This window comes from Paralichthys olivaceus, chromosome 9 (genome assembly GCF_024713975.1).
Source record: "Paralichthys olivaceus isolate ysfri-2021 chromosome 9, ASM2471397v2, whole genome shotgun sequence".
NCBI lineage: Eukaryota > Metazoa > Chordata > Actinopteri > Pleuronectiformes > Paralichthyidae > Paralichthys > Paralichthys olivaceus.
Window position 1 is genome coordinate 12,131,291 of NC_091101.1, and position 17,022 is coordinate 12,148,312.

At 41.8% G+C, this 17,022-nt stretch overlaps 4 protein-coding genes across 6 annotated transcripts; 1 reads left to right on the plus strand and 3 right to left on the minus strand.

Moving 5' to 3' along the window:
- Positions 1–1,571: 1,571 nt before the first annotated feature.
- On the minus strand, positions 1,572–4,637 carry nsdhl (NAD(P) dependent steroid dehydrogenase-like). Of its 2 annotated transcripts, XM_020078540.2 has the most exons (8): positions 4,499–4,637; positions 4,294–4,387; positions 4,040–4,201; positions 3,576–3,722; positions 3,377–3,505; positions 2,924–3,066; positions 2,413–2,515; positions 1,572–2,284 (listed from the first exon to the last, which is right to left on the minus strand). In XM_020078540.2, the coding sequence occupies exons 2-8, from the start codon at positions 4,312–4,314 to the stop codon at positions 1,952–1,954; spliced, it is 1,038 nt and encodes a 345-aa protein (XP_019934099.2). In that variant the 5' UTR covers positions 4,315–4,387; positions 4,499–4,637; the 3' UTR covers positions 1,572–1,951. The 2 variants fall into 2 exon arrangements, with proteins under 2 accessions (XP_019934099.2, XP_069387515.1); XM_069531414.1 differs by lacking the exon at positions 4,499–4,637 and having other exon boundaries at positions 4,294–4,457.
- A 1,793-nt stretch (positions 4,638–6,430) lies between these two features.
- Positions 6,431–9,144, plus strand: cetn2 (centrin, EF-hand protein, 2). The gene is made up of 5 exons (XM_020089527.2): positions 6,431–6,832; positions 7,028–7,192; positions 7,287–7,415; positions 7,827–7,964; positions 8,330–9,144. Exons 1-5 carry the CDS (start codon positions 6,830–6,832, stop codon positions 8,417–8,419), a joined length of 525 nt encoding a protein of 174 aa, XP_019945086.1. The 5' UTR covers positions 6,431–6,829; the 3' UTR covers positions 8,420–9,144.
- A 739-nt stretch (positions 9,145–9,883) lies between these two features.
- On the minus strand, positions 9,884–11,613 carry LOC109637186 (adenosine receptor A2b-like). Its single transcript, XM_020099432.2, has 3 exons — positions 11,332–11,613; positions 11,128–11,229; positions 9,884–10,571 (listed from the first exon to the last, which is right to left on the minus strand). The coding sequence occupies exons 1-3, from the start codon at positions 11,545–11,547 to the stop codon at positions 9,972–9,974; spliced, it is 918 nt and encodes a 305-aa protein (XP_019954991.2). The 5' UTR covers positions 11,548–11,613; the 3' UTR covers positions 9,884–9,971.
- Positions 11,614–12,658: 1,045 nt separating this feature from the next.
- Positions 12,659–16,861, minus strand: gcna (germ cell nuclear acidic peptidase). Of its 2 annotated transcripts, none has more exons than XM_020094180.2 (13): positions 16,740–16,861; positions 16,313–16,415; positions 15,639–15,825; positions 15,475–15,547; positions 15,338–15,387; positions 15,140–15,200; positions 14,976–15,046; positions 14,478–14,891; positions 14,096–14,261; positions 13,853–13,997; positions 13,584–13,719; positions 13,267–13,471; positions 12,659–13,181 (listed from the first exon to the last, which is right to left on the minus strand). In XM_020094180.2, the coding sequence occupies exons 2-13, from the start codon at positions 16,400–16,402 to the stop codon at positions 12,950–12,952; spliced, it is 1,830 nt and encodes a 609-aa protein (XP_019949739.2). In that variant the 5' UTR covers positions 16,403–16,415; positions 16,740–16,861; the 3' UTR covers positions 12,659–12,949. The 2 variants fall into 2 exon arrangements, with proteins under 2 accessions (XP_019949739.2, XP_019950547.2); XM_020094988.2 differs by having other exon boundaries at positions 15,635–15,825; positions 16,740–16,830.
- Positions 16,862–17,022: the final 161 nt, after the last annotated feature.

Genomic DNA, 17,022 nt, shown 5'->3' on the forward strand with positions numbered 1-17,022 from the left:
GAATCATTTGGGTGCTGCTTGCGTAGAATTAAAAACAAGAATGCAAAGTATCTGAACCTAACCCCCACCTCGATGTCACCACGCCAAGGAGAGGAATGAGAAAAATTATTGACTTCGAAAAAAAAGCCAATATCCATCGAAGCTAATTAACACATTAAACATTAGAGACATGAAAATGAGTCACTCTGATATCCACACATTTGTGACACTACCTCACACCTTCGTCATTATGAAAATGACAGGATGACAGAACGAATGTGGCAATTGAGGGATCGTAGCTCGTGATGCATTTTCATTGCCCATCCCATTATTGTGTTCAGTACTCCAGTGATTTGCCTACGCTGATAGAACAGATGCCAGAGAGGCAGAGTCACTGCAGGATCACAGTGGAAATAAAAAACTGTGTCTGGAAGCTGAGAAAAACAGGATGAATGCATCTAAACAAATACTTTGGTCCAAATGTATGTGTTTACCCAACATTAGCTTGATTTGATGTTTGATGACTGAGCATCTCATTTGTAAGTCTGCTCACATGCTCCTATGTACAATCGCAGTAAATGATAACTGCAATCCTTCCTCCTACTCATAAAAGAATCCTTGTTATGTCGCCCGAGCAGCAGGATTACGCAAAAACTACAGAACTAATTTCCTTGGAACTTGGGGGAAGGATGTGATATGGGCCAAGGTCAGGTTTGGAGTGGATCGGAAGTCTTTTTGCACTTTCTTTAACATTGTGAAATAGGGGATTTTTTAAATATTTTCAGTTATTTCCCAGAGAATAATTAAAAGATCTTGATGAGAAAAAACTAATCAGACATGTTAAGGGAACTGAGTGTGAAATTTGGTGCAGCTTGAATGAATGTAAGGGAACTGTTGGGACCTGGTGGAGGTGTGTGCTCTGTTGTCATTCTAATTGTGTTAAAATGCCTGAATTAATGTGTGATTTTAACAAGGGGGTGGTTCAAGTATTTTTAGTGAGAAATTCAGATTATATTATTACACATGTTGAGGACTGTCTATTACATCACAATCACATTAAGATAATCTCCTTTAGATTGAATACAGACAGGCAGGAACAACTACATGGACCAAAACCTTTAACAATATGGGAATGAGTTTTATTCTAAGACAAACTTGAAAATGTGGGAATCAATGCTATTAAATATGACCTGTAATATCCTGTGTATTTCAACTGTGGGGATTTGCTTTTATTCAGCCACTGGTTTGAAACGATAGCGCTCGGCTCATAGCCGCAGTTCTCACTGATTCTAGAGATTTGGATGAGGATGAGTTCGGGGCTCAATCACATTCTTCAACATAAAGCACAGAGAACCATTTTTATATATGTATGCAACATTGTGATGGGATTGGGGGTAAATATCTTGTTTAAACAAGAAAGGGGCCATCACAAGCTAAAGCCATAAGTTGGATCACTGTGTGCTGTAGCATTGAAGCTTTCTTTAATTCAAAATCAGGCGTTGGATAACAACATTCCTGTCTACATTCTTTTGGGGGCATGACTTGTAAGGTAAGGGTAGTTGTTGTTGTAAAAAAAAACATTTTCATGCCAGTTTTATCAGGAGAACAATCTTGTATTAAGGCATTTGGATGAATCAGCAGCATCTCAGTGTGTGTACAGTACACAAGTGACTTGTGAACATTTTCCACAAGGTAAGATAACTTTAAGTTTACATAAATTCTTTTCTAAGTGCTTTCAAACTTTTCTAATATCAGACTGTAAGGTGATAACCAAAACAAGGACTGTCTCTGCTGCCATCTGCTGGTGAAACTCACACATGACCATTAACAAACAGGTTTGGACAAAGAAAAACGTTTCTAATTTTGATTTGTCCATTCAGTGTGACTTGATCCCCTTATTCTCACCACGCACATAACTGTACTGACATCCACAGCATCACATGTCTCTACAGTCTTCATCTCCGTGGTAACGTCACGCCCCTTGTCTGAGGTGAGGGTAGCTCTGCACTGTGCGGGCGATCGCCTCCTTCAGACCGACCACAGGTTTGTAGCCCATGTCCTGCTTGGCTCGTTCACAGCTGTAGTAGTGGTGGGTTCCAGCCAGGGCCACTCTCATTGGAGTAAATGTGGGTTTTATGGACACTAGGGGGCGCAGGATGAGGGCCAGCAGCCAGAGGAGCAGGGCCAGTCCATACACAAGGATGTAGGGGAGGTGGTAGCGAGGAGCGGCGTATCCCAGCCCCACCAGCACCTCAGACATGAAGTCCCAGAATCTCACCGGCTCGTCATTGGTGATGTGGTACGGCTGAAAGTGAAGGAGGAGATAAAAGACCCGATGTTTGATCTTACAAAGACGCCACAGACTCACATGGAAGATGGATCCTGAAGCCGAATCTTGTCAAATCTTTGTCTTTAAACGTCACTTTTACTTACTTTTCCACATATGGGGGAGTCAGGCCTCAGGCGCTCAGCAGCCAGGATGTGTCCATGAACCACATTCTCCACGAAGGTGAAATCCACCAGATTAGTCCCATCACTGAGAGAGATGAAATAAAAGAGAAATACTGAGTGGAGAGTAATTTAGAAAACAAGAGTCAACTCTCCCTCTGCACAATGGTACAAGCTATGGGCTGAATAACTACCTCACTACTAACAATAGAATAGAAAATACTTTATTGTCTACCTTTGTCAAGGCAGAAATTAATCTTACCTTTCATGTGCAGAAAGTGCTATAAAAGGTACATTGAAAATACAGTATGTCACAACCCAACATATATAAATACACATATACATCCACATCATAAATGCTTTACTTCCCATTATCGCTATCAGCCTCCAAAAATCCATATCGGTCACATAAAGTTTAATGCTGCAGAAGTAAGAGTAGCTTGTTATATTTCTATTTATAGAACAGCAACTATGCAGTGACCTGATAGTGGCTTACCCAATGATGAACTTCATCTTTCCCCTACGAGCCGTGTCCACCAGGATAGGAACCAGCTGTGGGTCCCGAGGGCCAAAGATGCCGTGAGGCCGGATGGCGACGGTGAGGAAACCTTTCTCCTTGTCACAAGCTGCGAGGACCAACTACAACGCAGACAAAGAGTGTCGGAGTGAAGGTGATGAGGCAGATGACACACAAATAACAAAGGAAGCCAAGGAAATACTAGTGATGTTGATATTATGTTGATTAGGGATACTGATAAAAAAAATAAAAGACAAACAGTAAAATAAGAATTGATGCAGATCTCAGAAAGGAAGGAGAAAACTAAAAACTAATCACTGAGTCAATCAAAAATCACATTTGTTCTCACATCATGTGATGAGCATCTGCTGGGATCGGTCTAACCACAGTGATGAAACCAGTCAAGTGAAATGAAAAACACTCCTCTCCTACCTTCTCCTGCTCGATCTTGGTCTCTGTGTAGTAGTCGATGGGCTTCTTAGCATATGGCAGGTCCTCTCTTCCATTCTTAATGTCTGTCCCTTCAAACACCACACTGGCACTGCTGGTCAGGACCAATTTCTGCCAAAAGCAAACACGTTTAAAACCATAACAAAACTGATGGAGGTCTCTGATCCCCTGGATGCCTCACCTGTACCCCAGCCTCAATGCAGGCCTGAATCACGGTGCGTGTGCCCTGGATGTTGACGGTCTCAAACAGTGCACGGTTGTCACTGCCAGGGGCTGGAGACGCACAGTGGAAGACCAGGGACACATCTCTCAGGGCCCGTAACAGAGCCTGCCTCACAACAACACAGAAGACTATTGTATTCAAAAGGTCATAGGTGTGGGTCAAAGTATTGAAAGTCTCATGTGGTCTTTTGAAATAGTAATAGTTGTTGCCCTTTTGTCAGGTGAGTGCAATGTCCCCTGAAAATGTCTGTGCACATCACTGGCTCCGTGAGGGCCCTTCTACTTTGGGTATGTGACACTGATACTGATTTGTGTTGCTACAGAATCTTAAAAATTCAAGACATTAGACTTGGGTGCGTTTGATTCAGTGCCAGGTCAGGCCTTAGGTCTCAGCAGGGTGCACACAGGTCAGGACAGTGTTACCTGTGGGTCACACAGGTCTCCCTGGTGGAAGGTGACCCCGGGCAGCTCGTAGCTCTGACGGATGTCAAACACGGACACGGTGTAGCCTCTGTCCAGCAGCTTCTCCACCAGGTGTCTGCCCAGGAACCCGGAGCCCCCGACCACTGTGCAGCGCTTATTGCTCTGCACGACAAACATGATCAACGCGTGACAGGGGGATAAACAGCATCTTGAATCATCATGTCATCGACATGAATGTTTCTCATGCTACTCACCGGTCGAACCCGTGTGGCCATGAGGAGCAGAAGTGATCAACAGGTGAGAGCAGGAATCGAACTACAGACACTCTGAGGAAAGAACCGTTTTTCTCTGCAGCAGTTTGTAATAAGCAGTCATAGTAAATGGCCAACACACACAAATGAGGTTTAATATTGATTAAACCTGAGTTTGAACTTGAAATAAGCTGCTGCTCTCACTCACCTGAAGTCCTGGTAGAGAACAAGCGTCCCGCGTGCAGCCCGTGCACCGTGTGTATCAGCTGAGTGAGAGCTGCTCTGTGATTGGTGGAGCCCACGCTCAGCACGGAGCTGACGTCCGCAGACAGCCAATCGCGTTCCGAATACGTCAAAGAACGCCACAATCTGAGCCAATCAGGGGTCACAAGCTGTTTCTAAACCCTTCCCAGCTAAAAGACCACACCCCCTGAGTTCAATTCAATATTGATGTTTTTTCCAGCAGCAGTTTTGTGTTAGAACAGAAACCTACAGTAATAAAAGGCTGATGGAGAATAATGTTGTGTGTATTTTCATTTCTGTTTATTTGATCTTCCTCGTTTTGTTGCTTTTATTTCCTCTGTTTACCATTTTGTGTTAAAGCACTGTAACCCTGTTAAGAAAAGTGCTGTATAAATAAAGTGTTTTATTCTTAGAATATTATTACAGCAGGAGGGATAGAAAACAACACTGCGAAGAGTAAAAGATGACTGCAGAAAATGTGTGTAAAAATACATAGATACACTTACACTGTCACTGCAAATGGGATTATTGTGTTTGTTTTATAGTGTGTTGCACTAGAGGACATGATATTAAAAAGTTTCAAATAATTTGCCCTCTCTTGTAAAGATGGTATAGTGGTGTAGAAGTAGAATTATCACCCTTTTGACACGTCCGAGGGGAAAAGGTGAAAATGTATAAACTATAGGAAAAGTAGAGTTAATAGCAGAGAGGTTGCATTTGATTGTATTATATTGTAGAGTACCTAATAAAGTGGCCACTGAGTACATATCACAGAATATGGATGAACGTGCAGAGGACCGTTATACAGGCATGTTTTTTAATTCATGCCAAAGTATTTGTCCCACCCCTTTTTTACAAGGCACCCCATACATCTTCTAGTATTACATTTTAAAACAGATTGGGAAAACAAAAAGACACACACAAAAAGGGAATCAAATCTAAAGATATTCCAGATGAACTTACACTCACAGAACTATACATGAACAAATTGATTGGGTAAAGAGTTGTTTTCCCCTCATCTCCCAGCTCTCTGAATCATTAGTTTCAAACATTAGAAACCAACTCAGTCTTTGCAAATCATTATCTTACAAAACAGAGCATTACACAGTTCACAATAAAAAGGACAGTAGAGAACAAGAAGAAACTCATTTTGTTAAGATAAGATAAGTCCCACAATGGGAAAATCTGCAATATCACAGCAGCAATAGTCAAATTAAGGAATATCAAAATATAAAATATTTAAAATATGAAGCGAATAAAAATATATATAGCGTAGAAACAGGAAAAATATCTGCAGTGTGAGAATAAAGTCATTGGTCAAGGTTCAACTTTTCATTGTGAAGAATCGTAAAAAATAATGTGTTTATATATATACATATATATATATATATTCTATATATATATGTATATATATAACTGAGAGAAGAAACTGCTAATCTGATGACACTCTTGGCAACAAAGGCAGCATTTGATGTGAATAAGAACTGAATTATTATATATTATCTCTTTATAATAATGATGATTTATATTATCATTATGATTATCATTATTATTATTATTATTATTATTATTATTATTATTATTATTATTATTATTATTATTATTATTATTATTATCATAAAGCCTCTATTAACAATGTATGGATGCTTTGTGGCCGGCCGACACCAGAGGGTGTATTGAGTCAATTTCAGAGTATGAGTAAATGCACCATTTATATTATAATGTGTGTAATCTGATATATTTTGCGTATAAATGTGACAGAAACACTTCCCCACTATTCATATTCTGTTTAGCATTGTATATTTCTGCGGTAGATTTAACACCACTCTCTGCAGCTCTGTATTTTCGGATCGTGTCTTGAGCCCCGTGATTTACAGCAGCCAATCATCTCCTCGCCCGACTGGTGTGTTTCATTTCTACCCCAGCTTGTGCCTGTGGACCCCGCCTGAGTACTGAAGCTGTCATAAACCCACCCTGGGCTCTGTCCTCTGCTAAATCAAACACCCAGACTCCATCGGGCAGCTGATCCTCTGCATGCTGCAGCTACCGACGTTAATTTGCTCCTTATTATCTATCTGCTGCTCCTGAGAAATAAACAGCAGGTTGTTTTTTTTCTTGTTGTAGCTTGTGTCCAGTGCAGTGAGTGGATGAATGTGAGCTGCTGATGTGAAACAGACACCGTCTCCTCTTCTCCTCCTCACTAAATGACAGGGAGGCTTCATCGCCCAGAGGAAAACATTGATCGTTTCATAGATTAGCAGTTTCTTCTCTCAGTCAGTCAAATCCACAGACACTAATGGTGAGTGAACATCTCTAATACTCTAATAATAACATAATCCTGTTGCCATAGGTTGTGGATGTTTAGATTATTCCTTATTATGTCCCACAAATCTGACTAAATGCTTTTTTCTCTCTCCCAGAAATCTCTCTGATTGTGATGTCATCATAGATGTGGTGATTCCATATTTTCATTTTCTTCCTGTGTCCACATCAGGCGACCAGTGCCAAGAGACCCTCCCTGCAGGGACCTGTGCCCCCTCCTCGTAAGAAGACCACCCCCAAAGCAGAGCTGACCGAGGAGCAGAAGCAGGAGATCAGAGAGGCCTTCGAGCTGTTTGACACCGATGGTTCTGGTTTCATCGATGTCAAAGAGCTCAAGGTGAGAAAATGAAGTCAAAAGCTGAAACAGCGAACACATTCAACATGTGTCAGGGAGTTTTTCAATGTGTACTTGTGTGTTTATGTTCCTCCAGGTTGCGATGAGAGCTCTGGGGTTCGAACCGAAGAAAGAGGAGATCAAGAAGATGATTGGTGAGGTGGATAAGGGCGGAACAGGGAGGGTCTCCTTTGTCGACTTCCTCAGTGTCATGACACAGAAAATGGTAAAGTTTCTATATTAGGTGTTAATGTGCTGACATTTTATTCAATAAGCTCATTTATATAAGCCCCCACTTCACCTTGTCAGCCCTATACTGACCAATAAAGCTGATAGATAGATAGATAGATAGATAGATAGATAGATAGATAGATAGATAGATAGATAGATAGATAGATAGATAGAGTGGTCATAGAGTTCATCATCAAAACAAATGTCACATTATTATTTGTTTTAAGTTAAAGACTAATTTTGGCCTCAGAGTGAAATCTGAGCTCTTCTTTATGAGCAGTCTGACATACACACACACACTTCTAAAGCTGATGTTGTCTTTCTGTTGTTTTGTTGTAGTTGTTGTTGTTTTAACCACTACATGACTGTAGCTCATGGTAAAGCCGATCTCCTTCTTCCCTCTCAGGCAGAGAAAGACTCCAAAGAAGAGATCCTGAAAGCGTTCCGTCTGTTTGACGATGACGAGACCGGAAAGATCTCCTTCAAGAATCTGAAGAGAGTGGCCAAAGAGCTCGGAGAGAACCTGACAGATGAAGAGCTGCGGGTAAGAGCATGTAAAAAAAGCAGTGTTCACATGTACTGACACTCCTACTCAATGAAAACAGGCAGGCTTGTTTTTTTTCACTCAAGGTACCGGGACATTTCATTTTAGTTGCCTTTTAATTGTGTCATATCCTCTTTACACTTTAGCTTTGTCTGTTGTATTATGAAGGAAACACACATTTAGCCAGTCGACTGTTTCTATTGGTCACTTGTAACGTACCAGGATCATTCAGTGCCACTTGCTGCGTAACATGAATAAAATGTTAATGTCTGAGTCGCACAGATTTTCATCTGCAATGGCTGTAAAGACAACAACTCCCATGAACCTTCTTCTCCTTTTCGTCCTCATGTTTTGTGTTCATGAAGGAGATGATCGACGAGGCTGACAGAGACGGGGACGGAGAAGTCAACCAGCAGGAGTTCCTGCGCATCATGAAGAAAACCTGCCTGTACTGAAGGAAGGAAGCGTGACGTCAGGATTGTTGACGTCAGGAGTGCAGAGGGGAAGAGCGATGTTTTTACATGTAATGCTGCTCTTGCGTATATATCTATAACTCTGTCTCAAAATTCTCCCTCTTATTATTAGGTGCCATACATTGTCACTTATAAAGGTTTATATGTCATGAACCACCGATCCATCCTCCATTTATTTCCATTGCATTTGCCAAAAACAGGAAGACACTTTCTGTGAAATGCTGCAAATTTTTATGATCATTCTGATAAAATGCAAGTTATTCAAGGAATTCTTAGTGCCTGCCTCAACACCGTGATGACACAGAACCTTCCAGTGCTTTTATTGACAACATAAAGTGTGTGTAGTAGGATTCTACCATCTGCACGATGCCTGATGTGGCACTGGAAATTTGTAACATGAGCTGTTGGGTCACTGCTGACGACTGGAGCGTGTTGTCTCACCTCAGTGCTACCTGAGGATTTGTGCCTGTGTCTCTTAAAGGGGGTGATCACAATCAGGGAAGCTGCCCAAACCTCTCTGACCTGCACACCTTCCCCACAAGTCTCATTATCTTTCAAAAATGTGGTTGATTGTTGTGTTTTTCTTGTAGCATTGACTATGTATCCTTCCATTGTGTACATCTAGATGATTGTTTTGTATGATATAGAGTATGGTGCATATACAGCATATTAGTGTTTAATATAGAAATTAAATATCTTGAAGCATATCGTTTTCATTGTTTTTTTAATAAGTCCACTGGTGCATTTGTCTACAGCATATTTGATAACTCCATCCTATAAATTATTGCATTTATGAAAGGTACCCTACCCAGCCCACCTCCCAAACATCCTCATTTATCCCCTCGAAGTCTGTGTCCTCACAAGAATGACTTTGCAATGTAGAGCAATGATTATTTATCAAGGATAAATCAGACGGTATCAGTACAACAATAAAAAAAGACATTTAAATGGAAGATTTAATAAATACATAATGACTGTGATAACAAAGAGGGATGTAGAGGGACTGTCTCACTCTGACTCTTATACTAGTCTCAAAAAGGAACGCCATGTTTTCCTAAAAATCTGGAAGGAGCCTTCGAGTGTGTATATATTTTTTCCAGGAAATGCATGTTATCACTTATCCATCTTGTAAAGGTAGAGGTGTAATAGAGAAAGAGACATTTTGCGATCATGGAGGTAAAACATGACCACAAATCAGCTTTGCAAGTGTCAGGGGTTTATCCTGTCCTTTATTTATTTAATTTCTATTATAACCATCCTTTAGGTTTGCAGTGGTTATCAGTATTTGAACAGCTTGAGTTTTCATCTCAATTTTTTTCAAAACTCACAAAAGCTTGAAGTCAATCTACTGCAGTTAATAAAACCCATGTTGTTTGTCTTTGAAATGCAAACGCAGCGCAGGAAGATGCTGCGACTGTACAGCAGCATATTGACTCAGCTATTCAAAGCTTGATGCAATGATTGTGGAAAGATGTTGCTTTCATTCAGGTGGTGCAGGTAAAAACTGAGAAGTCTTCGAAAGCAGATTGGATGTCTAAGTTAAGTTGGGCACTTTTCTCCTGTGTGCAACCTGTCGTATCCGCTGCTGCAGCTCCCGTGAGCGATACCCATAGACCAGAGGGATGAGTGACACCCCCAGGTTGTAGGTGATGGTTGCTGCTATATCGAGAGCATCACTGTGCAGGGGTCCAGGGATCAGGTAGCTGTCCATGATCACAGGAACTGAAAAGAGAAGGGTCTGAACAGCCTGGAGGGTCAGAGTCACCCACGCTCTCTTGGAGCAGAGCAGCCCAGTGTGCATGTCCCAGCAGAGCAAGCAGAAGCATCCCAGGATGGTCAGGGAGCAGAGAGGCAGCACCACAGCGCTTCCCAGGGTACAGTAGAGCAGCATGGCCGACGACTCTGACAGGCAGGGCATCAGGAGGACAGGGCGACAGCGTGAAAAGGAAAAATCCGCCTGGATGGTGCTGAGGCTGATACACAAAGCCACACCAGTGCCCACAAACGATAAGGTCCATATGGCTGTAACAGCTGCTCGCTTCCTCTGAGGACAGATCAGGAATTCATAGCGCAGAGGCCACTTGACAGCAACAAATCGGTCCACAGCCAGGGCAGTGCTCAGTAAGAAGTCCACCTGTGTAACAAGAAGAGACATTAAAGTTCGATGTAGCCCTCACTTTGTCCTGTCAGAGCAGACAGACTGTTTACAGAGACCACAGCATTAATTAGACGAGAACAAACTACATACTTCTACTACGTGGCCAAACTCTGGGGGGGTTTTAACCTAAACATGACCAATTAAAGATGTTTAAAATGTCTTACTCTTATTCACTGTGACACCCTTTGGTCTTATTCTCTCCACAGTAGTGATTATTCATCAATTCATATTATTCTATTAAGAAATTCAGCTACTCCATTTTGGTTAGCTGGTCCCATAAGAATTTGCAATCATGAACTTGTAAAATAATTTAAACCAGATAAGACTACAACTAATAATTATTTTCATGAAGGATCTGTTGATTCTTTTGGTAATAAACCGATTATTTTATAGATTGAAGAAAAAAGTGGCAAATGGTGGAAATGATAAAATAGAAAGAAAAGCAGATAATCCTGAAGAATAAAAATATATTGTGGCTGAGTTTAAACAAAGGAAAAATAACTGCATATGAGTAAATCAACACATTACAAACCAATGAGCAGCCCTGGATAGCAGCACAGAAGATCAGACACTGGGTCACTGGCATCCCTTCTCTGGATCTCAGAAGAACCGCTTTGATCATCCAGAGGAGCTGCTGAAATTTTAAAGATGGACCAGACACTCTAAACTCAGGATCAACAGAAGCTCTATAGACGTGCTTTCATTTAAAAAGACAAACATAGCAGTTTATACGTACTTGGAAGCAGTCGCACAAGAGGAGATGTGCGAGGAGCAGGAAGCGAGTGTGTCTGAGGAGGGACGGCGAGCGTGCGATGACCCAGGCTAAAGGGAAACTGATCATGGTGTTCAAGCTGCAGCTCACACACATGACGACCATCTCAATCAGCTGGTAGATGCTGGATTCAATCTGTATCTGGCTCTCCAGTATCGACACATTGCAGTGGATATCCATGACGGAAAGCTCACTGTGCTCTGCTTCTGATTGTCCAAACTACAATTTAAACTAAATTCAATTTGACCTCACTGAAAATGGGAAGAAAGATGCAGTACACTCAACCTCATATCTGCTTCAAACACAACATGGTGAAGCATCACACCCGTTTCATTCTCGTCACTGATTTCATCTGCATCTTGCTGTTATACATCAGCAGTGCAGATTGTCCGTTTACTCAGTTTCATTGTGTCAAAGAGTCAGAACCTGAGATCGAAAACCTCATCAAGAGCTAGTGTTTGTTATCAGGACTGTTTGCTTATTCATACAAAAGATATGAATACATCTGGACAGGACTGCTTTCTACATGTGTCAATATTTGACTGATAGCAGATAAGCAGTCATGGGAAACAACTACACACCCACACACACAGACACACACAATCATTTATTTTAAGGGTCATTTCCCTCACAAGCACCACGCCACAAGAAAAGGTTATTGAGAGGTTTGAAATATTTGATGTTGAAGAAAAAGGATTGGACGTCGAGAGAAGGGGTCGAGGTGAAGATGTGTCTGATAGGCTGGTGTGAAAGGATGTACTGGTGATTGGGCAGAGAGGAAACTCGAGGTGGGGTTCACATCAGGCATTACCCCCCCCCCCCCCCCCCCCCCCCCCAAAGCTTATTACGAGTCCCCCAGCCAGTCCTTAGAACCAGACTTGCAGGAAGTATGTATCAAAGTGAATAAGAAGGGATAAGGGAAGTGAGGATGAAGGGATGTGGGTAGGGATGAGGTAGAAGGGTGAATGGATGAAGGTTAGGGGAACATCAGGTTGAGAAACCTGAGACAAATGGAGCGTGACAGGTTGACTGGGTATATTTTAGGCCTGACAGGGTAGCAGAGGTGGGTGAGGCCCTGCTCCTGAACCTTAGCGCTGTAAACTCTAGTGACACTAGATTCATCTCAAACTGTTTAACTTTTAACAGTTTGAAACTAAACTCACCAGAAATAAAGGGTTTTCGGGTCAATTGTAAATAATCAGAAATATGCTGTAAACTTGTTTGCGGCATACAACGACCACATTGCTTATACATAGTGTAGATATACATACATACAGATGTCAAGGGACCATTTAATGTACAATCAGAGTTGAAATTTATTTAAAGAGTTCATAACGGATATGACAAACTGACAGAATATTAAAAACATGTGACGCTAAGTCACTCCCACACAAACATGCTCACGTTTCAGTCAATAATCACTCACAAACGAAAAGGAAAAGTATAAAAATAGATCCAGTATCAATAATCACAGCTGCTCGTTGTTGTAAAACTAGTTGACTGAGGTATTTGAGAATCTGAACAAGTTTCCTGTGAGTGTGCAGCTTAATCCACAACGTTACTCACAGACAAATTCAGGATCTCAGCTTTGACTGAGTTTAGCCTTTGAGGCGAAGTCGGCGCTAAGCTTGCGCATCACCTCCGCGTGGCTTTGTCCTGCTAGTTCCTGTCGTACAGTCCCATAATGCTCTTTGACAAAGTTGGCGAAAGGCGCTGGAGCTCGCGGCTTGCAGGGAGTCAGCAAGACAAGATTACCTGTGCAGAGGGCACACGCGAACCTCTGCGTGTCCAGTGACTTGGAATGGCGCCCGATACTGTGAAGAACCACGTGTTAGGAATATTACCCATTGGAAATTAAAACACAAGTCTGGGAAAGGAAAGATGGAAATGAATACTTACGTATTCTGGCAGCGGGTGCACTGGTATTGGAATTTGTACTTGATGTCGTAAGTGTGGCAGCGAGTGACCATGGGCAGCTCAGGATGCACCAATGTGGCCTTGCGCGCGTAAAGCTTCCAGAAGCTTCCATGCCCATCTCTCACCCCATTAATCAGCCACGTCGCTGCGTGACACATCTCATGAACCAGTGTGTCTCTAAGACGATCTGGGAGACACGGAAAATTAAATAAGACTGACAATATGATGCGGAGACATATTTACAGTTAGGGACAGACTTGGTTTATTACTTCAGTCTACCTGAGTTATTAAAACATTACCTGCAGAATCACAGACTTTCTCTGACAGCTCAATGCGAGCGTAGCGGTTCCCACCACCACGCTCCTGCCCCGTGATACAGTAACCAGCTGTTTTCCGCATTTTCTTATTCCAGGTCACTGACATATCAACAGGGAGCTGGAAAAGTCATGACAGGGAAAAAAGAAAACACAACGAAGTAGTGAAACAATCTAAAATATTTACACATTTCAAATCAGATGATATTTCTGAAATGAATAAAAACAAAACAAGGGAAACTGTCCGTCTTCACCTTGCTGTCGAATATACTGGTATTGTACAGCAGGTAAAGTTTTCTGGTGAGCTCCTCCTTGCTTTGCTTGAAGCCGCGGCCATAGCTGGAGCCAGGGTTTGAAAGTGACTGCAGGAAGCAGCCTGGGGTTTTACACAATGTTACCCTGCAAAGGATCAGAAAACAAAAGTCAAACTGAGCGAGTCACACACACAAATGCTGCTTCATATTTAACATTGTAGATAAACATGTGACCATATGTACCTGCTAATGGGGCCGTGTCTGGGTTCTGTCTGACTGACCATGGGCTTCATGATGGTGGACTTCCCAGGTGCTTTCACACGCAGAGGTGTTTCCCCCAATGATTTAGAGGCTGGTGTCGTGCGTGCCTTTACTGGAGGAACAAACACAGGAGGCTCCATACTGTTCTCTAGATTTCAAAACAAAAAGCACAAGAAATGAGTAGAGCATGAGAAATAAAAAGAGGAGTGCTTTTCTTCCCATTTTTGCAAATCGAGAGTAAAGATTTCATGAATAAACATGAAATTTCAAGATTTAAGTTGAACTTTGTGTCAAACTAATGTCAGAACTCATGACGGCCTGAATTAAAATGTGTGGTATAGATGAATGAAAATCAAACACTTACCTTTGCCGATCTTTGGTGAGCATGAAGTGCCAGTGAGTTTGTTTTTCTTTTTCAGTCTCTCCAGCAGCGATGTGAACTCCTCCTCAGAACTGGCCGACTCGACCAGCTTCGAAGGTGCTGAAAACGTAAACTTAGGAGACGCCATAGATGTTGGAGTTTTGGGAGGACAAAGAGACGATCTGGGGAGCAAAGGCAGTGATGGAGCGCTGTCGTCTTCACCACGCAGCAGAGCATTATTCTTGTAGGTTTCCGCCGGGGGTTTGGGTTTCGAGTGACGACTTCTCCACGTGCTTTTGACCACGATATTATCATTATCATCGTCGTCACTGTCGGTAACAAAGACAGGAGAGTCCCATTGAGACAGTGGTCTCCTCACTGGAGGCTGGTGTGCTGGAGTGTTGCTCTTTTTCGGCACTGAAAAACATTGTTATACACATTTAGTTCAGCATCTCTTCAGCAAATACAACATCAGCACTGAAAGCAATTCACATGCTATACCTTTCAAAGATAGTTTTGTCTCAATAAAGTCGTCGTCTGATGAGCATTCATCCACGATGAAGTTTTTGAGGCTATAAAGATAAAGACAGGTAAAACAGTTTGAAAGTTTGTTCCCAGACACGGACGCTGGTTTTAAGATTAGAAACAAATATGACACAACTCACCTGTCTTCACTTCCACTCTCGGACACTTTCTTGGTGTTTGGGGTTTTCACTCGTTGCAGAACTTAAATATGCAAAAGGGTGAACTGAGTGAAGTATGATCCACAGTGTGAATATGTTTTCCTCAACTTCTTTCTGTTTGCATTTGAGTCAGTAATTGTCAATGGTTACAAATAATGACAACAGAAAAAAAACACTCACATGTCTCAAAACTGCCGTCATCGTCTGAGCTCACCACAAGAACATTTGAACTAAAAGGGAGCAATGGATGGAAGTTAAACTCACAGATTAGAGGTCAAACTAAAAACAAAGATTTTCCTTAAAGATGATTTCCTTACTTGTCTTTCTTTGCAGCCCCAACAGTTCTCTGTGCGGTCGGCTTAGCTTTCGGTGTAGCTCTTCCCACAAGAACTGAGGAACAAATTGGCAAAAGGAACAAATTAGTGTTTGTGTAAACGGCGTCGTACAATTTAAAGATATTTATGCAACTCAACTCACTCACACTGGTCAAAGTCATCGTCACTGGACTCAGTCAAAGACTTGCTTCTGTAATCGTTGCCTTTGGAGCGATAATTCTCCTTCTCATCCTCACTTCCAGAGAGGCCGAGCTGGAGGGGCGAAGCTGAACGATCTACAGCTCGATGATGATTTAAGGCACCCAGACGAGTCTTGCCAATTGAGCTGATCAGCTAGAAGCAATGCAGACAGAGAGACAGACAGACACATGGGGTACAGCGTTTCTGCAGGTTTCAACAGGTTCAATTTAAACCTTTATAAGATCATAGTGAATGAAAATTAAGATGTATGTCAAGTATGAGTCCCACAAACACATCACAATAATAGAAGTAGCATAGTACATAATAACCCTTGAAACGCTGAGTTGTCTTACAAACTACAGAGACGGTAGGTATATATAGTGTTCACCAGTGTATTTACTAATACCACGTTACACTTACTTGTACTTCTTGAGAGAGAAGTACAACACACATGTTACACATGAAGACATTATAAACTATGCACGCTGCCAAAACATTCTAATTGGCTAAAGGTGAGAGTCAAAATCAAACATTTACTCAGCTTCTATTGAAAAAGATGAAATCCTCTCATTAAATAAATAATAAATCTTTTTCAACCAGGTGTTAAACAGAAGAAATGCTGCTGAAGTGCACGACTCACCTTCTTCTCCGCTGTGTCCAGTCCTCCCTTGTCCATCCAGCCCATCTTCTTCGCGACTCTCTCAAACAGCTGGCGGTTGTCATCGTTCATCGTTTCCTCTCCTCTGAGACAACAGCAGCAGCGATCCGGTCATTTAACATTTAAAGTCCAGCACTGTCGTCGAACATGTGATTTATACGCTACGCTGTGCTAGCTGCGAGTTAACGTGTCCATCTGCCACTTATCAAGCTCAGTGATTCAGCTAAAGGAGAGGAACCGTCTGTAAACAAAGCTACACGACAGAGGAAGCGGATGGTAGCTACTGTTAGCTAACCTATCGTTAGCACCTCGCTACATTCACCGACTTTATTTTAAAAATGTTTCCTTTACGATGCGTTTCATTTAGTATCACGAGCCTCTGGGTATATTGGGTTGGAGATATAGTTACCTGACGCGCTGCTGGTGTTACAGTGAGAAGCAGGAGCAGACGGACGTTACTCAGCGGAGAGAGTTTAAATCTTGTGCTCCATTTTACCGGAAGTTGTCACGGAGACATTTGACCAATCGGAGCGTGCTTCAAATGACATGTGACGTTCCCATAAAACTAGATTAACATGTTTAAGAAATGATTAATTACATGATTTAATCTCTGTGAGCGTACTGGAAAGGTTTCATTCTTTTTTATTTTATTTTATTTATTGACATTAACATTACAGAAATAGTTTTGTGTA